Source organism: Panulirus ornatus, chromosome 27 (assembly GCF_036320965.1).
Source record: "Panulirus ornatus isolate Po-2019 chromosome 27, ASM3632096v1, whole genome shotgun sequence".
Lineage (NCBI taxonomy): Eukaryota > Metazoa > Arthropoda > Malacostraca > Decapoda > Palinuridae > Panulirus > Panulirus ornatus.
This window is the reverse complement of record NC_092250.1, coordinates 15,712,861-15,738,099: the sequence shown is the minus strand read 5'-3', so window position 1 is coordinate 15,738,099 and position 25,239 is coordinate 15,712,861. Positions and strand designations below refer to the sequence as shown.

Sequence of the window (25,239 nt, the reverse complement as noted above, 5' to 3'; positions counted from 1 at the left end):
ACATATACATATATACACATGTACATAGTTCATACTGTCTGCCCTTATTCATATCCATCGCCACATGAAATAAAAAAAACCCTCCCCCTCATGTGTGCGAGGTAGCGCTAGGAAAAGACAACAAAGGCCACGTTCGTTCACACTCAGTCTCTAGCTGTCATTTGATAATGCACCGAAACCACAGCTCCCTTTCCACATCCAGGCCCCACAGAACTTTCCATGGTTTACCCCAGACGCTTCACATGCCCTGGTTCAATCTATTGACAGCACGTCGACCCTGGTATACCACATCGTTCCAATTCACTCTATTCCTTGCACGCCTTTCACCCTCCTGCATGTTCAGGCCCCGATCACTCAAAATCTTTTTCAATCCATCTTTCCACCTCCAATTTGGTCTCCCACTTCTCCTCATTCCCTTCACCTCGGAGACACATATATCCTCTGTCAATCTTTCCTCACTCATTCTTTCCGTGTGACCAAACCATTTCAAAGCACCCTCTTGTGCTCTCTCAATCACACTCTTTTTATTACCACACATCTCTCTTACCCTTCCATTGCATACTCGATCAAACCACCTCTCACCACAGTCACCCCCTTTCTTTATAAATTGAACCGCAAAACCATCCAAACCCGCCGCCTTACTGGATTTCATTTTCCGCAAGGCTTTCACCACCTCCTCTCTGAACCAAACCATTCTCCCTGATCCCCTTACTTCGCACACCACCCCGACCAAAACACCCTACATCTGCCACTCTTATCAAACACATTCAACGAACCTTCACAATACTCACTCCATATCGAGTTGATGTGCAAAGTGAGAGGGTCAGGGAGATAAATAGACTGATAGAGAGGTAGATAGATGAAGAGGGAGGCTGTGTTGTTAAGAGAGATAGATAGATGAAGAAGGAGGCTATGTTTGACAACCTACCCCCCCCCCTCCCCTCCCCCCATCCACCACACCGGTTGCACCACCTCCTTCCCCTCCACTCCCTCCCCCCCCATTCTTCTCCTGCCCTCCCTCTTCCAGACGCTCCCTCCTCCCACTTCTTTTTCCTTCTTCTTAACCTCCCCGCTTCTCTCCTTTTGATATGCGCGGCCCACTTACGCCCAAGTGTCTGGGTCGTGTTGTGTGTGTGTGGGTGTGTGGTGTGGGGGAAGGATCTCATGTTCTCGGATGTCACACCAATGTTCTCGCATCTGGAGGAGGAGGAGGAGGAGGAGGAGGGGATGATTATAAATAATTTAAGGCAGTTTTCCTTGTAGTGTCACCCGCTGGTACCTGATGGAAATGCGTTGCTTCAGTGAGAGGCCATACGCATACAGTAAGGGGGGACCCCTTACGCATGCAGTAGGGGTCCCCTACGCATACAGTAGGGGGTCCCCTACGCATACAGTAAGAGGTCCCGTACCCATACAGTAGGGTCCCGTATGCATACAGTGGGGTCCCTATACGCAAACATCTAGCCCTACACACACACACACACACACACACACACACACACACACACACACACACACACACACACACACACACACACACACATGCACACACACTCACACGTACAGGCACACACACACACACACACACACACACACACACACACACACACACACACACACACACACACACACACGCATGCACACACACTCACACGTACAGGCACACACACACACACACACACACACACACACACACACACACACACACACACACACGAATGCACACACACTCACACGTACAGGCACACACACACACACACACACACACACACACACACACACACACACACACACACACGTACAGGCACGCACACACACACACACACACACACACACACACACACACACACACACACACACACACACACACACACGCAAGCCCATGCAATTCAGAGAGAGAGAGAGAGAGAGAGAGAGAGAGAGAGAGAGAGAGAGAGAGACAGACAGAGAGAGAGAGAGGGGACAGTGACATCACTGTCCTTCGCTTGTTGTGTTTACGAAGGATAGTGTGTCGTGGGGTGGGTGTGGGTGTGTGTGTGTGTTTGTTGACCTTCACACCCAGCCCTGTGGCAGGGGGGCAGTTGGTCTCCCTGGCTGGGCTAACCCCCCCCCCCTTTCCCCTCCCCTCCCCCCCTCCTGCGTCCTGGGCTGTTTCCAAGGAGGAAAAGTCTTGCGCGCCGTCTCAGGACGGTGTCGTTTGCCTGTGTTCACACGGGGGGGCCCGGCAGACGGGCCTTGGGTTGGGACGCGCCTGACCTGGTCCGTGCCGTCGCGGGACAGTTGTGGTCCTTGGTCACGGGACAGTAGAGGTCCTTGCTCACGGGACAGTCAAGGACAGTTGAGGTCCTTCATTCAGGCGCCTCCGCTGACTTCATTCAGACACTTCCTCGGACTTCATTCAGGCGCCTCTGCCAACTTCATTCAGGCCCTTCGAGGGGGTGGGGGAGGACTTCATTCACACGCTTCCTCCGGACTTCATTCCTATACCCCCCGACCCCCCTCTAATGTGGATACGAAGCGAACCCCTACGTCGAGGAGGAGGAGGCCCTATGCTCTAGGGCGGGCCCTATGCTCTAGGGCGGGTCCTATGCTCTAGGGCGGGCCCTATGTTCTAAGGCGGGTCCTGTGCCCTAGGGCGGGCCCTATGCTCTAGGGCGGGCCCTATGCTCTAGGGCGGGTCCTATGCTCTAGGGCGGGCCCTATGTTCTAAGGCGGGTCCTGTGCCCTAGGGCGGGCCCTATGCTCTATGGTGGGTCCTATGCTCTAGGGCGGGCCCTATGCTCTAGGGTGGGCCCTATGCTCTAGGGCGGGTTCTATGCTCTAGGGCGGGCCCTATGCTCTAGGGCGGGCCCTATGCTCTAGGGCGGGCCTTATGCTTTAGGGCGGGTCCTATGCTCTAGGGTGGGCCCTATGCTCTAGGGCGGGTTCTATGCTGTAGGGCGGGTCCTATGCTCTAGGGCGGGTCCTATGCTCTAGGTTGGGCCCTATACTCTAGGGCGGGTCCTATGCTCTAGGGCGAGTCCTGTGCTCTAGGGCGGGCCCTATGCTCTCGGGTGGGCCCTATGCTTTAGGGCGGGTCCTATGCTCTAGGGCGGGTCCTATGCCTTAGGGCGGGCCCTATGCTCTAGGGTGGGCCCTATGCTCTAGGGCGGGTCCTATGCTCTAGGGCGAGTCCTATGCTCTAGGGCGGGCCCTGTGCTCTCGGGTGGGCCCTATGCTTTAGGGCGGGTCCTATGCTCTAGGGCGGGTCCTATGCTCTAGGGTGGGCCCTATGCTCTAGGGTGGGTCCTATGCTCTAGGGCGGGTCCTATGCTCTAGGGTGGGTCCTATGCTCTAGGGCGGGTCCTATGCTCTAGGGTGGGCCCTATACTCTAAGGCGGGCCCTATGCTCTAGGGCGGGCCCTATGCTCTAGGGCGGGTCCTATGCTCTAGGGTGGGCCCTATGCTCTAGGGTGGGTCCTATGCTCTAGGACGGGCCATATGCTCTAGGGCGGGCCCTATGCTCTAGGGCGGGTCCTATGCTCTAGGACGGGCCCTATGCTCTAGGGCGGGCCCTATGCTCTAGGACGGGCCCTATGCTCTAGGGCGGGCCCTATGCTCTAGGACGGGCCCTATGCTCTAGGGCGGGCCCTATGCTGGTGGTGGTGAGGGGACCTAAGCCCTATGGGCCTAGGGGGCTTGGTACCCCACTCTTGCCCTCCCCACCCTACGAGAGCCAGGAATTCATGGAATGATTACAGGAATTTATCGAATGATTACAGGAATTCATGGAATGATTACAGGAATTTATGGAATGATTACAGGAATTCATGGAATGATTCCAGGTTTTCATGGAATGATTACAGTATTGTATGGGATGATTACAGTGATTGATGGAATGATTACAGGAATTCATGGAATGATTACAGGAATTTATGGAATGATTACAGGAATTCATGGAATGATTACAGGAATTCATGGAATGATTACAGGAATTCATGGAATGATTACAGGAATTCATGGAATGATTACAGTATTGTATGGGATGATTACAGTTATTGATGGAATGATTACAGGAATTCATGGAATGAATACAGCGTGTAATTGCCCCTTGGTACGACCTATTCCCCTCCGCTGTAGTGTCGGGGGGGAGGGGAAGGAAGGAGGGAGGGAGGGGGTTTTTTACATGTGTCCACTGTGGAAGAGGGGGTGGGGGTGGGGGGGAGTATATTCATTTACATCCCCACACACACACACACACACACACACACACACACACACACACACACACACCCACACACACACCCACACACACACCCACACACACACCCACACACACACACACACACCCACACACACACCCACACACACACACACACACACACACACACACACACACACACACACACACACACACACACACACACACACACACACACACACACACCCACACACACACCCACACACACACACCCACACACACACACACACACACACCCACACACACACACACACACCCACACACACACACACACACACACACACACCCTTTTTTTCCTAGTTGGGCAAAACAGATCAGTTTCGCCCAAGTGCACACGTGACCCCAGCCAGACCTGGGAGCATCGGGGGGAGGGGTGATAATACAGGAGGAGGAGGAGGGGTAACGTTTTCAGCTCGACTTCCCCTCCTCCCCCTCCTCTCTCTCTCTCTCTCTCTCTCTCTCTCTCTCTCGGGCAGCCCTCAGCCTCCCCCCCCCACCATCCCACCCCCGTCCACCTCCCCTTTTCCCAGAAGGCGAGGGAGGAGGAGTGGAGGAGGGGAAGGAGGAGAGGGAGAGGGAGGGGGAAAGGAGGAGAGGGAGGGGGAAAGGAGGAGGGAGGGTTGTTGTGGCCATTTGACACCGCTCGCTACAGGAAGAGTTGGTTGGTATGAGAGGAAAGGGTGTGTGTGTGTGTGTGTGTGTGTGTGTGGCTAAGTAGATGATGCACACGGTGTTTGGGTGGGTGTCATGTGTCGAGTCGGTGGTGCCGGCCCCGCCCCGCCCCGCCCCGTCTTGCTTGGAGTCGAGGACACATGCACTAACGCAAGGTGGGGAGAGGGAGGGAGAGGGAGAAGGAGGAGGAGGAGGAGGAGGAGGAGGAGGAGGAGGAGGATCATGAACGGAGGAGGAGGAGGAGGAAGAGGAGCTTCTTCGTCTGTGGGTTTAGACCTCCTGGTAGCCCTGGGTCCTGTATGATGAATTAACTCTCTCTTGCTCGTCTCTCTTCCCTTTTTCGCTGCTCTTCATCCACAGACTGTACATTGGCGTGTGTGTGTGTGTGTGTGTGTAAAGACATGGTACCTAAACACACACACAGACACACTCACACATACACACACAGGTCTTGCTTCATCCCCCTCAGTTGCTTACTGCATTACTCTTATATTTATATTCTCAGTTAAACTCTAACAATATCAGTCAATAGTAATGATAATTATAATAATAATAATGATGATGATTATAGTAATATAATCATAATAAATATTAAAATGATTTTTGATTATATGATTGATATAGTAATAATGTTAATAACTATTATTATTATTAATTTTTTTTTTCCAACTTTGTTAGATAACCTCATCGTATTTGCACACACCCGCTCTCTAGCTGGAACCCAACATCCACACCCAAGCCCGACAGAGAGAGACCTTTTTCCATGTTTTACCTTGACCGTTTAATATGTCCTGGTTCAGCCCAAAGACAACACGTCGCCCCCGGTATACCGCATCGCTCCGGTTTCTATCCAACGCACGCCTCTCGCCTGCTTTTTCTTTTTTTCTTTCAGTGTTTCGGCTCCGGTACCCTGAAGCCTCGTAGACTAATTTCTCAAATCGCTTCACTTCACCACCAGTCCTGGTCCTCCCCACGCATAACACAGTCTGCGCTCATTCCCCTCACATCTCTGACATGGTCATTTTTCCCCATTTGAAGCAACTGAGTCGCGTCTTCTTCTCGAACCTTTCACACGACCTTCTTCTTCGGCATTCGAAGCCTCGAACACACGTCCGTACACGACACCTCCATACATACTCATCTCTCTCTCACCTTCCCAGTCCTTAACATGTCCAGTATCAAAATGTCTTTCTCCCACCTTTGTGGCTCACTTCATCCGTCTTGTCTCTATCCACTTCCTTAACCATATACCCCTCGCTTAGATCATCAACCACCCCAGCCATAGACTGGATTAAACAGCCATGGTGACATCGCACACCCTTCGCCGGAACCACTCGCCTTCCTCCCCTCTCGCTTGCTCACACACGTACTTGACTCTCTCTCTCTCTCTCTCTCTCTCTCTCTCTCTCTCTTGGCAGAAACTACTCTGCAGTTAGCAGGTCATTGTATATTCTCCATAGCACCTTTCGTAAGGCATCTCTGTCATCCTCGTCAAACGCTTTCACCAAAAAACACAAGTGTCGTCTGGGGAAATAGAACATTATTATTATTATTATTATCATTATTATTATCGTTATTATCATCATCATTATTATTATTATTATTATTATTATTATTATTATTATTATCAATATTATTGTTATTCCTATTATTATTATTATTATTATTATTATTATTATTATTATTATTATTATTATCATTATTATTATTATTATTATTATTATTATTATTATTATTATTATCATTATTATTATTATTATTATTATTATTATTATTATTACATTTGTTTAAGCATACGGGTCGGTTTCAGGTACTACAAGGATAACTAAGGAAAGTATTGGATGACCAAAAGAGACAAAGTAACATTAACTACTCAGAATTTTTATTCGATTTATTTTATTGACAATATTACCTTGCATCTCGTCTGATGGTGTGTTTCACCTCCCAGTTCTCTGGAGGAGTCTCACCTGAGATGGCTTTTGTTACCCATACATTTTGAGTGGCTTTATTATGGCCTTTATTACCCATACATTTTCAGTGGCTTTATTGTCTGTACTGTATCTCAGCTGACATTGGCCCGATCTTTATTTAGTATGGACCGCAGCATTCCGCTTTTCACTGACTTTACATGCCTTTTCACTGACTTTACATCCCTTTTCACTGACTTTACATCCCTTTTCACTGACTTACATCCCTTTTCACTGACTTTACTTCCCTTTTTACTGACTTTACTTCCCTTTTTACTGACTTTACTTCCCTTTTCACTGACTTTACGTCCCTAAAAGGGGATCCCAATGGACGTGACCCTCGTATCCCAGAGAAGATCCCAAAGGAACGTGACCATATGTCCCACAGAGGATCCCAAAGGACGCGGCTTTCTCTCTCTCTCTCTCTCTCTCTCTCTCTCTCTCTCTCTCTCTCTCTCTCTCTCTTTTATTCTTGCTCTTTAGATTTATCCCAGTGAATTGTTCGGATTTGTGTATACATACCCCTTGTGTGTCGACCACACTTGAACACCCCCAAGAGAAAGACGTTGGACAATGAGGAGATATAGGTGGGGTTTTTTTCCATAGCAGGAAATGATAGGTAGATAGATAGATAGATAGATAGAGAGAGAGAGAGAGAGAGAGAGAGAGAGAGAGAGAGAGAGAGAGAGAGAGAGAGAGAGAGAGAGAATAGGGGTGGTGAAGAAGAGGACCACTTGGGGCGAACAGGTGGAGGGAGGGAGAGGAATTGTGGGAGGACGGAACGGGAGGGAAAGGGTGTCCAAAAATTCCGATGTTAAGGAAGGAATGGGAGGGAAAGGATGTCCAAAAATCCCGATATTAAGGAAGGAATGGGAGGGAAAGGATGTCCAAGAGATCAATGTTGCATTCTGAGATGTTTTTCTTTTTCCCTTTTTTTTCTTTTTTCTTACGTTTCCTTTAGTGTGTGTTTCATGCCTGGATCCTCCCACCATCGTCTTCATGTTTCCCACAAGTCTTCGCTCCAGGCTAGTGCTGAGGCTGGTAGATCCTGGTGTTGCCTCTGCTTCTGGTCGACCTGGTCAGGTGTTGGCTCCGTCTCTGGTCGACCTGGTGGTGTTGGCTCCGTCTCTGGTCGACCTGGTGGTGTTAGCTCCGTCTCTGGTGGTGTTGGCTCCGTCTCTGGTCGACCTGGTGGTGTTGGCTCCGTCTGACCTGGTGGTGTTAGCTCCGTCTCTGGTCGACCTGGTGGTGTTGGCTCCGTCTCTGGTCGACCTGGTGGTGTTAGCTCCGTCTCTGGTGGTGTTGGCTCCGTCTCTGGTCGACCTGGTGGTGTTGGCTCCGTCTCTGGTGGTATAAGCTCCGTTTCTGGTCGTCCTGGTCAGGTGTTGGCTCCGTCTCTGGTCGACTTGGCCAGGGGTTTGGTTTTTTCCTACTGGTAGCGCCTGTCTCTCTCTCTCTCTCTCTCTCTCTCTCTCTCTCTCTCTCTCTCTCTCTCTCTCTCTCTCTCTCTCTCTCTCTCTGTTCGTAGTACGAGTTTTAGCTCTAGTAATGGTAGCCTTGCTCCTGTTGCTGCTGCTGCTGCTGCTCCTGCTGCTGCTGCTGCTGCTGCTGCTGCTGCTGCTGCTGCTCCTGCTGCTGCTGCTGCTGCTGCTCCTGCTGCTGCTGCTGCTGCTGCTCCTGCTGTGGAGTCTCCTTCTCTGTGATGATCTGTATCTCGTTCTGGTCCAGCACGCCCACCTCCACCAGTTTGTGCAGGTGCACAAGGACGTCATCATCCTGCAGGGGAGCCGAGGACGTGTTTAGAATGAGGGTAAACTTAGGTCTGGTTGGAACTTGAAGGGGTAAACTTAGGTCTGGTTGGAACTTGAAGGAGGTTGTGAATGAAGCTTGTTTCTACAGTTACCTAGAGGCCGCCACTTGTGGCCCACCTGAAGACCACTGTACCTCCCACCTAGAGGCCACCACTTGTGCCCCACCTGAAGACCACTGTACCTCCCACCTAGAGGCCACCACTTGTGGCCCCACCTGAAGACCACTGTACCTCCCACCTAGAGGCCACCACTTGTGGCCCACCTGAAGACCACTGTACCTCCCACCTCGCACCTCGAAGTTGCAATTCTGTGCCTTCCTGGAAATCACCGTATTGTTCTTCCTTACCTGGAACCTGCTTCACTGTACCTTCCCTGGAAATCATCGCCTCTACACATCTGGAGATGACGTGACTCCCTAACCTTTTGAAGTCAGTTGTATCTGTACACATCTGGAAGCTAACTGGCTCTAACCAACGTAGAAAGTCAGGTCATGTCTGTACACACATGGCATATCTTTGACCCTAACGCCCTGGAAATCAGCCCTGTTTCTAGCTCTCTGGAAGCTACATGAGTCCACCTCATCCTGGAAATCAGACAAGTCTCTTACACATCTGGAAACTCTTCAGTTCTCCTTAACTAGCTAGCCTCCTCTGTCTCTTACACATCTGGAAACTCTTCGGTTCTCTTTAACTAGCCTCTTCTGTCTCTTACACATCTGGAAACTCTTCGATTCTCTTTAACTAGCCTCCTCTGTCTCTTACACATCTGGAAACTCTTCGATTCTCTTTAAGTAGCCTCTCCTCGCCTGGAAGTTGGCCTTCTTGTGCCCTAATCTGGAAAACCACCATTTGACCCTACCCCCTTCCCATGTCTCCCTATGGTAGCCACTTGCTTGGCTGCCCTCCACAGGAGAAGGGAGGAGCTCGCCAGACAGTCCATGGTGATGGCGCCTACCTGGAAGAAGTCGGGTATGGCTTGTTCGATGTGTCCGCTCTCCACCTGCGTCTGGTGTCCGGTCTGTTCTTGCTGCTGGACGACCAGGCCTGAATCCACGTTCACCTGCACCTGCCGTTGCTTCCACTGCGATATCTGGAAGAGGGCGGTGGATAGAGGGATGGGGGATGCGGTAAGATTCCAGGCGTTACTCGTTGTATAGCAAACCGTAATAAAAAAAAATCCTATTAGATAGACATTGTGTTATGAGGTACGGTCAACAGTGATATATATATATATATATATATATATATATATATATATATATATATATATATATATATATATATATATATATATATATATTCCTATGAGTCCATGGGGTGGAAGAGATGAAACACGATACGTTGCCCAAGTGCACTTTCGTGCAATAATCACATCATCAGGGGAGACACAAGAGAAAAATATTACAGTGTGTGTGTGTATCGAAATTATAATCTTAAGCCTTCTATTCAGGTGTTGTTCATCGTCTTTTTTTGTTTGTTTGTTTATTTACTGTGCTTTGCCGTAGATGGACATCTATTCCATGTGTTGTCTGAGAGCTGTCTAGCATTAGGGCTGATGGGAGGGCGTTTTTTTTTCCCCTTCCTCCCGCGGTCTGTCGACCCCCATGAGCAACAGTGGTTGGGCTAGGTTTGCGACGGCGTGACAGCGACACCCCACCACAACGTCGCATAATGTCGTCCTATTTCCACAGAGACTGAAGGGGGTCTCTTGCGACTCTCGGTTTAACTCACTCCTTTCTTTGATAGACCGGTAGTGATCCGTACGGAAATGGCACCCATTTTGGACAGTAGAATGAAGGATGTAATTGGATTATGTTGATGGAATCCCATAGAATAGGTGTGTCAATCTTCCAATTTTTTTTTTATTTCTTTTTATTTTATAATTGCCCGCCTTTCCCTCTCTGGTTGGGGAGCGTCAGGTTAAAGACGACTTGATCCCTCGAGGAGAAAACCCCCTCTGGTTTGGTCCCTACTTTTGGAATGTTATTATACAGGAGGGAAGGATGGATTCCACCCACTCACCCCAAATCCTTCCCCGTCCCCTCTCTTAATCCCCTTTCGACGACACGTGGGAGAGACGTGGGTAGTGTTCCTTCTCTCTCTCTCTCTCTCTCTCTCTCTCTCTCTCTCTCTCTCTCTCTCTCTCTCTCTCTCTCTCTCTCTCTCTCTCTCCTATACCCAGGAGATGGCGGTATATCCTCCATATCTGATCGCACGGACTTGACCCACCAACTGTATATTATTATTGGTCTGTGTGTGTGTGTGTGTGGGGCGGGGCGGCGCTACTGCTGCTGCTAGGCGGTTGTGAGAGCAGGCGTTGGGGGGGAGGGGGGGTCGTCAATAAGATGGCCATTATCGGAAAACGCTCGTTGGTGGGCGGGACATGGGCGCCCCAGCGGTGTGTGTGTGTGTGTGTGTGTGTGTGTCGTACGTTAACGGGAGACAGAATGCGTCCTCTATATAGTGCTCTTGCGACGAGGGTCTGCTACTGGTTAAAGCTCTGCAGTGCCCCCTACCAGAAATAGGATCCTGCGTTTTCTTTTTTCCCCGCAAGATAAAACATCCCTATTTTGAGTCTCTACTTCGCCACGTCACATCCGGAGTTTTCTTTTGCAATTACACGACCTGCGCGCGCATCGCACCAACTTTGGAATGATGTTAGTGGTTGCGAACTTTGGAATTATGTTTTGTTTAGATCCCCTTTTTTGGGGGGGTAAGTGGTTGCAATCCTTGTTCGTATAGGTCCCCTTATTGTGGTAAGTGGTTGCAATTCTCCTTCTTCTCCTTCTGTACTTCCCTCGTGACCTGAGATGTGACACCGGTCCGTCTGGTAAACACAGTTTACAGTGTACGTAGGAGCGAGAACAGCAGGAGTGGGTCTCCAGTATTCAACCCTGAGGTACTCCTCCACGGGTGACGACCCAACCCCTCCCTCTCGGCCAATTGGAGAAGGCTCCTCCGTCATGGGCCAAATGTTTCTCTCTCTCTCTCTCTCTCTCTCTCTCTCTCTCTCTCTCTCTCTCTCTCTCTCTCTCTCTCTCTCTCTCCATCGAAGGAGTGTACCCACGCTTGATTCCTGCCAGAAGATCTCACTTCTGTTTAAGTTTGTGTGTGTCTATAGAAGTTCCCAAGTGCACTTTCGTGTAATAATCACATCATCAGGGGAGATACAAGAAAGAAATATAGCTAGCTACGTCTCTTCCTTGTATATCAACTAACATATTTCTATCTTGTATCTTCCCCGATGATGTGATCATTGCACGAAAATGCACATGGGAACTTACCATGTTTCATTTCCCCGTGGATTAGAAGGAATATATATATATATATATATATATATATATATATATATATATATATATATATATATATATATATATATATATTCCTATGAGTCCACGGGGAAAATGAAACACAGTAAGTTCCCAAGTGCAATTTCATGTAATAATCACATCATCAGGGGAGATACAAGAAAGAAATATGTCAATTGATATGCAAGGAAGAGACGTAGCTAGGACGACATTTGGTAAACATGTAATTGTCCAAGACAGACAACGAGCGCATCATAAACTTATGTGGACAAGAAGGGGAATTGTTTACAAATTTTATCAACTATAAAGCTATCCAATTTGTATAGACCTTCACTAATATTAAAGTTATAATTCTTTGTATATTTAATAATAGAAGATTCAGTGATATTTCTCGTGGTACTGGAGTTTACGAGTTAATAAAACTGGTATGGCATTACTCCAGTCAATACAATGATCGTAGATAAAACTGAGATGGCACTACTCCAGTCAATACAATGATCGTAGTTTTTAACGTGATGGATAGATAGATGAAGACTCACCTTCTGGCCGATTGCGTGGAAGAAGTCTGCTACATACTCGTTGCCTTCCTGCAGCTTCTGTTCCAGTTTCTCCAGCACCTGCAGCCCTTGTACCTGTTTGAGGCAAACGTACGTCAGTTTCAAACCCAAAAAAACGTATGGTTAAAAAAAAAAAAGATGTGTTAGGGGAAGTTACTTGTGTTGAGGGAGGAGGTTACTTGTGTTGGGGGAGGTTACTTGTGTTGGGGGGAGGTTACTTGTGTTGGGGGAGGTTACTTGTGTTGGGAGAGGAGGTTACTTGTGTTGGGGGGAGGTTGCTTGTGTTGGGGGAGGTTACTTGTGTTGGGAGAGGAGGTTACTTGTGTTGGGGGAGGAGGTTACTTGTGTTGGGGGAGGAGGTTACTTGTGTTGGTGGGGAGGTTGCTTGTGTTGGGGGGGAGGGAGGAGGAGCCTACCTACCTTACCTAGATCACATGATGTGAGGCATCTTCACCCGTGTGATCATCTCATTGTGATATACGAGGGGCGGGAGTTGCAGATCAACACTTTGGTTTCATCTCTCGAAAGGACTTTCTCTGTCCAAACTTAAAAGCTTATGATGATCGGATCACCTCTTACTCTTCTCTCTTTCTCTTCTATGATGGGCAGATTTGATTTAAGGCTCATGCTTCCAGTTCCATCTTCGACGCCTTAACCAAATCTGAGCAGTATAGTTTAAGATTTGGCTCTACGTATACGTGAACACACACACACACACACACACACACACACACACACACACACACACACCCTTATCACCCCCTCCCCCCACCACACGCCATCAGCGGGCTTCCGTGGTGTATTAGGTTGCCGTTGCTGACCACGAGTCAGCGCGGGCCAGTCCACGCAACGTTCGGACCCTCGTCGTAGCAGTGGGCCCACACCGCAACCCAGGCGTTCATCCCCCCCCCCCCCCTCAGGGCTGGTACATGATTGGGTACCAGGGTTAGGCTGGCGCGCGCGCGCGCGCGCGTGTGTGTGTGTGTGTGTGTGTGTTGGTCAGCAGCCACCGTCAGGGAGAGCCAGCGAGGCGCTCAGAGTCCGGATGTAAACAAGAGGAGGGCGACGGTGGGGGTGAGGGGGAGACGGTGTCCTCAAAGGAGGGGGAGGGGATGATGATGTCACCAAGGGTGAGGGGTTGTAGAGGAGGAGGGGAAGGGATTGTAGATGGGGAGGGGAGGTATATATGAAAGGGGGAGAGGGGCGCTTGTTTTTAGGGGAGAGAGAGAGGGAGGGAGGGGGAAGGAAGCGGTGGTGAGGGAGGGGCGGCTGTGGATGGACCGAGCAAGGAGGGACCTCGGCTGCTCTCGCTCTGAACAGGAAATGTCGCACGCTTATCTGAAGCTGTTGTCGTAAATGTCACGGGTTGCGTCCCCTCGTGTTCAAGGGTTACGTACCGTCGTGTTCAAGGGTTACGTACCGTCGTGTTCAAGGGTTACGTCCAGTCGTGTTCAATGGTTACGTCCCGTCGTGTTCAAGGGTTACGTCCCAGCGTGTTCAAGGGTTACGTACCGTCGTGTCCAAGGGTTACGCACCGTCGTGTTCAAGGGTTACGTACCATCGTGTCCAAGGGTTACGTCCAGTCGTGTTCAAGGGTTACGTACCGTCGTGCTGAAGGGTTACGTACCGTCGTGCTGAAGGGTTACGTCCCGTCGTGTTCAAGGGTTACGTCCCGTCGTGTTCAAGGGTTACGTACCGTCGTGTTCAAGGGTTACGTACCGTCGTGCTCAAGGGTTAAGTACCGTCGTGCTCAAGGGTCACGTACCGTCGTGCTCAAGGGTTACGTACCGTCGTGCTCAAGGGTTACGTACCGTCGTGTTCAAGGGTTACGTACCGTCGTGTTCAAGGGTTACGTACCGTCGTGTTTGCAGCTGTGTCATCATTGCCAATATTCCATGAGACATGGCGAATTAAGTGGTAAATTAGCTGTCGTGGTTGGGTCGTGAGCTTACGTCATCCCCGGAGGGAGAAGTTTGGACCGGTGTGTGTGTGTGTGTGTGTGTCAAGACGCCGGGGCTGTTTCTCGAAGTGAGAAACAAAATAGAAAAAAAAGAGAAAGAGACCGTCTGGTTTTTCCGTGATGGCGCGCAGCGCCGTGGTGCTGTAGTGGTGACGTGATGGTATGACTGACTGACTGACTTCTCTCTCTCTCTCTCTCTCTCTCTCTCTCTCTCTCTCTCTCTCTCTCTCTCTCTCTCTAGCTCTAACTCTACGGTTTTGAATACCGGCTAAGGGTCGTATATATTTATTATTTTTTGTATTTTCAGCTGTAACAACGCCATTACAGCGAATTCAGTTTCAGTTTCAGTCTGTAGTGTAACCTCCATGGGTTTTTACCCTGGGGCTGCCTCACATGCCCCGTTGGTCCATTGCCAGCACGTCGCGGGCCGCCCCCCGTATACCACCATCGTTCCAGTTCAATCTTGTCCTGCGCACGCCTCTCACCCTCCTGCATGTGTTAAGGCTCCCCCGTCTACACCACATTCCCATCTCCAGTTTGGTCTTTCGCCCCTTTCTCCTTGTACCCCGTAACCTCCCTTCCCCCAGTTTCGACACATATTATTATTATTATTATTATTATTATTATTATTATTATTATTATTATTATTATTATTATTATTATTATTATTATTATTATTGTTGTTACTCGTACTACGACTAGCACTACTAGTACTACTACTCCTCCTATTAGTACTGCTTCTACTACTACTACTACTACGTATATACGACCAGGGCAGGTATATACGACCAGGGCAGGTATAAACGACCAGGGCAGGTATATACGACCAGGGCGGGTACATATACGACCAGGGCAGGTATATACGACCAGGATGGGTATATACGACCAGGGCAGGTATATACGACCAGGGCAGGTATATACGACCAGGGCGGGTATATACGACCAGGATGGGTATATACGACCAGGGCAGGTATATACGACCAGGATGGGTATATACGACCAGGATGGGTATGTACGACCAGGGCGGGGCGGACCTTATGGTAGGTGCGGGCGAGCCGGTCGATGCAGTAGCCGAGGCCCTCCTGGATGACGGTGCCGAAGCTGGCGAAGGCCTCCAGCACCCTCGCCTTCAGGAGACGCAACTCCTCCCGCAGGTCATGATACGCTGTCACGATTTTGTCGTCAACCTGGATGTGATGAGACTGTGTTAAATATGTTAACACGATTTTGTGACTATGTTAAATATGTTAACACGATTTTGCGACTATGTTAAATATGTTAGCGTGATTCTGTCGTGTACCTGGATGTGATACGATTATGTTAGATACATAACTGTATCTTACGGGTACAGGCATCTTCTGTTAGCTGCTGTGGATTCTATAGGGGCGCTTCCTGTATCCGTGAGACACATAACTGTATCGTACGGGTACAGGCATCTTCTGTTAGCTGCTGTGGATTCTACAGGGGCGCCTCCTGTATCCGTGAGATACATAACTGTATCGTACGGGTACAGGCATCTTCTGTTAGCTGCTGTGGATTCTACAGAGGGCGCCTCCTGTACCCGTGAGATACATAACTGTATCGTACGGGTACAGGCATCTTCTGTTAGCTGCTGTGGATTCTACAGGGGCGCCTCCTGTATCCGTGAGATACATAACTGTATCGTACGGGTACAGAAGAAGAAGAAGAAGAAGAAGGAGGAGGAGAAGAAGAAGGCTGTTGCTAAGGGTGTATGTGCTAAGGGCAATGTATGTCCAAGGGCTCTTCTGCTGGTGTGAGATATATGTGGAGTGGGTCTGTACAGCCAAGGGCCCCAAAGGGCTTAGAGGTTCATTAGGTAGTACTTACCCCTTCTAGGGCGTCCTCCAGCTTGTCGCCCACGGATTCCGCCGTGTTCCGCACCTGCAGAAGGCGCAGAAGGTGAGGTTAGGTTCTATTTTTTTTTTTTAAGTTACGGAAATTGGTGGAGAGAGACTCTCTCTCTCTCTCTCTCTCTCTCTCTCTCTCTCTCTCTCTCTCTCTCTTCTCACGGCGCGGCCCTTGGGCCTAAAGGTACGACCCTTGAATACGAAGGGTACGACCTCTTTTTTTTTTCTAGCACGACGGGACGACCCCCTGAGTACAACAGTTCGAGTCGTCTGTATGATATGGCCTCATGGGGGTTAGTCTGAGGCCAAGCCGTTCTACTCAAAGGTCGTACCGTCGTGGTCGAGGGTCGTACCGTCGTGCTCGAGGGTCGTACCAACGTGCTCGAGGGTCGTACCGTCGTGCTCGTGGGTCACACCGTCGTGCTCGAGGGTCGAACCGTCGTGCTCGAGGGTCGTACCGTCGTGCTCGAGGGTCGTACCGTCGTGGTTGAGGGTCGCACCGTCGTGCTCGAGGGTCGCACCGTCGTGCTCGAGGGTCGCACCGTCGTGCTCGAGGGTCGTACCGTCGTGCTCAAGCGTCGCACACCGTGCGCGTGCGGTATCAAGGGGTCGTTCTGTCTAACAACTTTCAAGGATCGAACGGCCCTGTTTGATTGGTCTGACGTCAGCATCAGCAGCATTTCCATGTATCATTTGAGCGGGAAGACATAGAGAAGGTGCTTGTGAGTGGTCTTCATGAGAGAGAGAGAGAGAGAGAGAGAGAGAGAGAGAGAGAGAGAGAGAGAGAGAGAGAATAATAAGGTACACATTACATGGGAAGGACAGATCACACAAGACCTGATGGTCTATGACCAGGTTATCTGCTGGAGGACAGTACAACATGGGAAGGACAGATAACACAAGACCTGATGGTCTATGACCAGGTTATCTGCTGGAGGACAGTACAACATGGGAAGGACAGATAACACAAGACCTGATGGTCCACAACGAGGTTATCTGCTGGAGGAGAGTAATAGTGGCCATTGCTGTAGCACTCACCAGTCCCCAACCCTGACGAAGGTAATCGAAGAATGATTGATCCTCATCCTCACCTCGACCACCGCCGCTTCCTCGCTCAGGTTCAACGCCAGCGCCCAGTTCATGCTGCTGGCGTCCTCCTGAAGGGACGAGCTGCTCCACCCCGTGGGAGAGGTCCGAGCCACTGGCCTGCCCCTCCTGGCCGGTGCTGTAGTAGTTGTAGTGTTGACCCCCTAGTTGGGACTGGTCCCTCCTGCAGAAGTGGGCGTACGCGTTAGCTTCGCTCATCTATGTTCTCTCTCTCTCTCTCTCTCTCTCTCTCTCTCTCTCTCTCTCTCTCTCTCTCTCTCTCTCTCTCTCTCTCTAAGTAAGCGACAAAGGAGATAACTTATATATATATATACATATATAAAGTCGTACCCATAACCACCGATGAATTCGTCCTCCTGGAGCAGCTGTGGTCGCTGTTGTTGCACCGGGTACTGGCCGTTCACGTGGCGTCTGGTCAGCTTCGACCCCTTAACATAGCCCTGGCTGACGCCTTCTTCCTGCTGGTAGACCTGGTTGATCTGCTGGTGCTGGTGCGCAGCCTGGAGGAGGAGGTTCTGGAGGACTTCGCGGGCTTCTTCCTCGGACAAGCCGGTGTCCCTGAGGTGGGCCACGATGTCCTTGATGCTCAGGGCCTCCTGTTGGCTCTGGTCGGAGGAGTGCCTGGCATTGCCCTGCAACAGCTTGGCGATCTGAAGGAGGAGGTTCTCGTACCTGGGGGGACACCGAAAGGGAGGTCGCTTAAGATTATTTCCTTCATCAGTCAATGCGTTCGCCAAGCCTCCAGGAAAGTCATCCTACGTCTATTTTTTCTCTCTCTTTTTTTTCTTTCAATCCCGGTCATCGGCTGGGCTGTCATTCATTGCACGGGGTTGTTTTACCCTAAGGACTTTTGCTGTTGCAAGCTGTTAAAACGACCTGCCTACTTACCGTATCGTGTGTCGTATTGGATTATTATTATTATTATTATTATTATTATTATTATTATTATTATTATTATTATTATAATTATTATTATTATTATTTCTTTTAGTCACACTGTGGTTGGCATGGGGACGAACAGAAGGGCGCCTTAATCAAGGCCACGTCGACTGAAATGCTTAAGGAGTAAGATGAAGGATGGGGGAGGAAAAAGGGTGAGAAGGATCAACTTGGAATTTGAACAGCGTCCTTACATGAGGAAAAAGAGGTGAGAAAGGGGGCGTCGAGGGGCGCAACAGAACGGTTGTCCACGTGTGGTGGGTTCCCACACTTCAACTATGGGAAGAAAGAAGCTGGCGTAACTACAGTTCCACGAGAGCAGGTACCTAGAATGATCACCCCCGGGGAAAACGGGCAAGAAACCTCACTGGAAGATGGAGATGGATTGGTTCACCTGATTCTGTATCTTGTCTTAGAGAGAGAGAGAGAGAGAGAGAGAGAGAGAGAGAGAGAGAGAGAGAGAGAGAGAGGCTGGGGAAGAAGAAACCCCCCCTCCCTACACAAGAAAGCACTGCCCCCCCATAGTGTTTGCGAATGAGACAACACTCACCCCCTTCCTGTAGACGGAGAAGTACATGCTTGGAAAAAAAGAAAGAAGGAGAGAAGAGAGAGAGAGAAAGAAAAGAAAGAAAGGAGTCTTAAAGGGCCATTTCAACAACTCCAAGTGTTCCTGGTGGCGGATTTGTGTGTGTGTCCACACGGGGTTCCCCAGGTTAGAGAGAGATGAACAGATTGGCCGAGTTTTGGACTCCGCCGGTACGAAGCGAGGCACGGTAATGAGAACGAGATGTGAGATCAGACTGCGTCCTTCGCACTGTGAGTTCCTCCTAACCCAACCCTCCATGCCAGGAGGCGAGTGAGGGAACCTGTTCAAGTGGGAGATGAAGACCGGGTACCACCACAGTGGGGGGGTGGATGGGCGAAGGGAAAGGTGGGAAAGGGGGTGGAGTTGAAGGCGGTATGTTGAGTGGCGGTCATCGGCTTCAGGATGTGTATATATGGTCAGGAGGATGTATATAGGGTTAGGAGGATGTATATAGGGTTAGGAGGATGTATATAGGGTTAGGAGGATGTATATAGGGTTAGGAGGATGTATATAGGGTTAGGCGGTTGATAAAAAGAAGAGGGATCGGCACTCACCGTAGGGCGGCTTCGCTGTCCACCTCCACCTCCTCCTGCGACACCTGCTGCTGGTCTTCGTCCTCGTACCCGTCTTCATCCTCTGGCACCCAGTCCGGGTCCTCGTCTTCTGGCACCCAGTCCGGGTCCTCGTCGGAGAGCCATAGGGTGTCCTCATCCCTGGAAAGTTGCTTTGTTAAGGTCTCACAGGAATGTTGCTATGTTAAGATTTCAAGAAAGTTGCCTTGTTAAGGTCTCGTAGGAAAGTTGCTTTGTTAAGGTTTCACAGGAAAGTTGCTTTGTTAAGGTCTCATAGGAGAGTTGCTTTGTTAAGGCCTCACAGGAAAGTTGCTATGTTAAGATTTCAAGAAAGTTGCTATGTTAAGGTCTCACAGGAAAGTTGCTTTGTTAAGGTCTCACAGGAAAGTTGCTATGTTAAGGTCTCACAGGAAAGTTGCTATGTTAAGGTCTCACAGGAAAGTTGCTATGTTAAGGTCTCACAGGAAAGTTGCTTTGTTAAGGTCTCACAGGAAAGTTGCTATGTTAAGGTCTCACAAGAAAGTTGCTTTGTTAAGGTTTCACAGGAAAGTTGCTTTGTTAAGGTCTCACAGGAAAGTTGCTATGTTAAGGTCTCACAGGAAAGTTGCTATGTTAAGGTCTCACAGGAAAGTTGCTTTGTTAAGGTCTCACAGGAAAGTTGCTATGTTAAGGTCTCACAGGAAAGTTGCTTTGTTAAGGTTTCACAGGAAAGTTGCTTTGTTAAGGTTTCACAGGAAAGTTGCTTTGTTAAGGTCTCACAGGAAAGTTGCTATGTCAAGGTCTCACAGGAAAGTTGCTTTGTTAAGGTCTCACAGGAAAGTTGCTTTGTTAAGGTCTCACAGGAAAGTTGCTATGTCAAGGTCTCACAGGAAAGTTGCTTTGTTAAGGTCTCACAGGAAAGTTGCTATGTTAAGGTCTCACAGGAAAGTTGCTATGTCAAGGTCTCACAGGAAAGTTGCTGTGTTAAGGTCTCACAGGAAAGTTGCTGTGTTAAGGTCTCACAGGAAAGTTGCTTTGTTAAGGTCTCACAGGAAAGTTGCTTTGTTAAGGTCTCACAGGAAAGTTGCTATGTTAAGGTCTCACAGGAAAGTTGCTATGTCAAGGTCTCACAGGAAAGTTGCTTTGTTAAGGTCTTACAGGAAAGTTGCTATGTTAAGGTCTCACAGGAAAGTTGCTTTGTTAAGGTCTCACAGGAAAGTTGCTTTGTTAAGGTCTCATAGGAAAGTTGCTTTGTTAAGGTCTTACAGGAAAGTTGCTATGTTAAGGTCTTACAGGAAAGTTGCTTTGTTAAGGTCTCATAGGAAAGTTGCTATGTTAAGGTCTTACAGGATCGGGCGACGACCCAGGGTCGTGTGACGTGTGATGGAGGAGGGGGGGGGGCCTTGGTTAACCTCAGGTCTACGTGTGTTGGAACGGAACACAGCCCTCGACTCACCGCTCATACTCGTCGTCTTCGTAGTCGTAGTAGTCCTCGTCTTCGTAGTCGTAGTAGTCCTCGTCTTCGACCAAGTCCTCGTCATCGCCTTCGTCGTAGTCCTCAAGCCTATCCTCCTCGTAGGTTGCGAAATCGTCGTATGTGGGCGTCCAGTCGGGGTCTCTGGCGAGGTCGTCCCCATCCACCTCGTCGCTCTCTGGCGTCTGTTTCTCCTGTTGGACTTCTTCCACCTGCGTCTGCCCCTCCTCCTGGATCTGTTGCCAGAGCGGCGTCCCTACGCCTACCTCTGGGACCTGCTGGAGCTTTTGGATCTGCGACCGTTCTTCTCCGACCTCTTCCACCTCATCTTCCCCAGTCCACGAGAGCTTTTCGAGCTGGGTCTGACTGACACCTTCGGTCTTGCCCACCTGCTCCTGTTGGACCTCTTGCACCTTCTGTATGGGGACGTAGGACCCCCGCACCACGCTGACCTGGTCGCCAGCCAAGAGGCAAGCCAGGAGAACGGTAAAGGCCAGCTTCATCGTGATTGTGTATGTGTCGCAGCTGGCGCTACCCCCGCCTGTGGGAAAGAGAAAAGGCCCAGGTCGTGAGAGACATGATAGGCCCACTCCGACGAATCGGGTTGTCGTAAAAGAGTTGCGACTCTTGATTTGTACGCCTTTTTTTTTTTTCTCATTGTCGCAAGAGATAAGAGGGATCTCTCTCTCTCTCTCTCTCTCTCTCTCTCTCTCTCTCTCTCTCTCTCTCTCTCTACTTCGATTTCAGGTTTCCAGAAGGGGGTCAACGAGACATATTTTGCAACCGTCGTAGACCAGCGTAATCCCATGTCAGGTGTACTGGAAAGGAGGTATATGTTTGGGAAAGTAGGGAGCAGTGACGTAAGGCGAGAGAGAGAGAGAGAGAGAGAGAGGAATGGAGCGATGTATAGTTTCAGTCGTATGCGTAAATGGGCAAGAGAATAGGGGACGACTCCGGGGTTGGGGTGAGGAATTTATTGTTCGTTTAGCTTGGAGGAGTCCGATCGTAAGAACTACCCTGGGTTATGAGCATCGAACCCCTTTATCACAGGGTAGAAAAAAAGGTTTGTTTAGGATCGAGTTATTGTATTTAGGGAGAGGGAGAGGGGGGGTTTGTTTTGAAAGGCGTTCTCTATTGCCAGGGGTCAGTGAGGCCTTCATCCTCAAACCACTGCTTCCGCCGAGTAGAATATATCTTCAGCGCCTTCTTCAGGTGTTAAGGATAGTTCTAAAACCCACGTATACTGTCCACCATTGATATGGGCCTGTGTCCGGATGGGGAGCGAAGATACGGGTTAGGAAATATGGACCGTGTGTGTGTGTGTGTGTGTGTGTGTGTGGGAGTAAAAGACATGGTACATATATACAGTGTTAAGAGACGGGGCAGCACAAGTGTAAAACCCACTTCCCGTAACACAGAAATAATTATCACACACACACACCTGTGATCTGTTTACACTTGGCGAAGTAAGTACGTTGAGAGCACTTCTCGTTTTCTACACTCACGGGGTGTATATAGATTTGCATTTTCTTCGTTGAAATACTCTGTGTAAGCGTCCTAGAGCGACTGGGCATGGCCAGGACACGTATAGTCGTAGCCAAAAATTATGGGGGAGGGGTTATTGACATGGTGGGTGGATGTATGGCGGTCCAGCCCGGGACAATGCTGGACCAGATTAGGACGGCGGTGGACCAGTCTGAGCCTGTGGTTTACCGGCTTGCAAAAGTGAGGATGGACCAGCTGTGGCCAGGGGTCGAGCGCATAGGTTTCGAAGCCTGGTTGGAGGCAGTCGGCCCACGGTCAACTCAGCTGTTCATCCACCCCAATGGGCACCTGCCTTAGAGTATGTATATATATATATATATATATATATATATATATATATATATATATATATATATATATATTTCTTTCTTTCTTTCAAACTATTCGCCATTTCCCGCATTAGCGAGGTAGCGTTCAGAACAGAGGACTGGACCTTTGAGGGAATACCCTCACCTGGCCCAATTCTCTGTTCCTTCTTTTGGAAAATTAAAAAAAAAAAAAAAAAAAAAAAAAAAAAAAAAAAACGAGAGGGGAGGATTTCCAGCCCCCCGCTCCCTCCCCTTTTAGTCGCCTTCTACGACACGCAGGGAATACGTGGGAAGTATTCTTTCTCCCCTATATATATATATATATATATGTATATATCCGAACAAAGTTCCTATGAACGCACACTTTCATAGAACATACAAACTACCAACAGCCAGGATCGAACCCGGGACTCCTGCGTAGCAGTGGTGGACCGGCCTGGGACAGGGTTGGACCAACCTGGGACAACGGTAGACTAGCTTAGGAGAGTTGTGGACCAACCTGGGGCAGTGTTGGACTAGCCTAGGACAGTAGTGGACCAATCTGGGACAGTGGTGGATGTGGACCCACCTGGGACAGTGTTGAAGCAGCAACAGCAGATGTGTGGACCAACCTGGGACAGTGTTGGGGGCAGCCGTAGTAGCTGTGGACCCACCTGGGACAGTGTTGGGGCAGCAGTAGTAACTGTAGACCCACCTGGGACAGTGTTGGGGCAGCCGTAGTAACTGTGGACCCACCTGGGACAGTGTTGGGGGCAGCCGTAGTAGCTGTGGACCCACCTGAGACAGTGTTGGGGCAGCAGTAGTAGCTGTGGACCCACCTGGGACAGTGCGTGGACCGTAGTAGCAGCAGTGGTACCCTCCTGTAGGGGGACGGTGGTGGAGGTGTTGTCTGTGGATGTCAAACCCAGGTACTGAGGCGGGTGGGCTTGGTCACTCCGGGGCCACACTTCGCTCTGGGGGCCTTCCCCTTTGTAAGGGGGTTGGGGTTAGGGAGGGAAGGAGGGGTCAGATGCGTAGGAGGAGGAGGAGGAGAGAGAGGGGGGTGTTGTTGTGTGTGTGGGAGGGGGGAGAAAGGTTGTAGGAGGCGGGGGGGAGAGAAAATCATGATAAGAGCCGTCGTCTTAAGTGAGGGACGGGGCGGTGGTGTGTGTGTGTGTGTGTGTGTGATGGGGGGGTTTGTTGTCGTCAAAGGATGTCATGTCGGCCACTAGCCTCGCTCTGGGCATGTGTGTGTGTGTCGGAGGTGCCCCTTTTGCGGCGAAAGATGTGCGTCTCACCCCGTTGGGAGAAAGGGAAGACGGAGGAGCAGGAGCAATTGATATTCACCCCGGAACATATGACCTCGTGTTGTTGTTGTTGTTGTTTGTTGTGGTGACGTGTCTCTCTCCCCCCCAAAGGTATTTATGTTTCGACAGAGGCGCGGCGGCGAGGGAGGGAGGCATAGCCTAGCTTAACATATAATGCTCTAGCATAGCCTAGCTTAACATATCCTAGTCTAGCATAGCCTAGCTTAACATATAATGCTCTAACATAGCCTAGCTTAACATATAATGCTCTAGCATAGCTAGCTTAACATATGATGCTCTAGCATAGCTAGCTTAACATATAATGCTCTAGCATAGCCTAGCTTAACATATGATGCTCTAGCATAGCCTAGCTTAACATATAATGCTCTAGCATAGCCTAGCTTAACATATCCTAGTCTAGCATAGCCTAGCTTAACATATGATGCTCTAGCATAGCTAGCTTAACATATAATGCTCTAGCATAGCCTAGCTTAACATATGATGCTCTAGCATAGCTAGCTTAACATATGATGCTCTAGCATAGCCTAGCTTAACATATCCTAGTCTAGCATAGCCTAGCTTAACATATAATGCTCTAACATAGCCTAGCTTAACATATCCTAGTCTAGCATAGCCTAGCTTAACATATCCTAGTCTAGCATAGCCTAGCTTAACATATAATACTCTAACATAGCCTAGCTTAACATATAATGCTCTAGCATAGCCTAGCTTAACATATCCTAGTCTAGCATAGCCTAGCTTAACATATAATGCTCTAGCATAGCCTAGCTTAACATATAATGCTCTAGCATAGCCTAGCTTAACATATCCTAGTCTAGCATAGCCTAGCTTAACATATGATGCTCTAGCATAGCCTAGCTTAACATATGATGCTCTAGCATAGCCTAGCTTAACATATGATGCTCTAGCATAGCCTAGCTTAACATATCCTAGTCTAGCATAGCCTAGCTTAACATATAATGCTCTAGCATAGCCTAGCTTAACATATCCTAGTCTAGCATAGCCTAGCTTAACATATCCTAGTCTAGCATAGCCTA

At 49.4% G+C, this 25,239-nt stretch overlaps 2 protein-coding genes across 8 annotated transcripts in view; one reads left to right on the top strand and one right to left on the bottom strand.

Annotated features, from left to right (window-relative positions):
* The window catches only part of LOC139757598 (E3 ubiquitin-protein ligase LNX-like), a 380,167-nt gene that overhangs the window by 312,957 nt on the left and 41,971 nt on the right, over positions 1 to 25,239 (top strand). The gene's annotated exons all lie outside the window — the stretch shown is intronic.
* LOC139757596 (uncharacterized) lies at positions 6,778 to 24,047 on the bottom strand. The gene is made up of 10 exons (XM_071678226.1): positions 23,714 to 24,047; positions 21,025 to 21,583; positions 19,572 to 19,730; positions 17,823 to 18,164; positions 17,424 to 17,655; positions 16,366 to 16,419; positions 15,552 to 15,704; positions 12,540 to 12,632; positions 9,645 to 9,779; positions 6,778 to 8,655 (listed from the first exon to the last, which is right to left on the bottom strand). The coding sequence occupies exons 2-10, from the start codon at positions 21,543 to 21,545 to the stop codon at positions 8,422 to 8,424; spliced, it is 1,923 nt and encodes a 640-aa protein (XP_071534327.1). The 5' UTR covers positions 21,546 to 21,583; positions 23,714 to 24,047; the 3' UTR covers positions 6,778 to 8,421.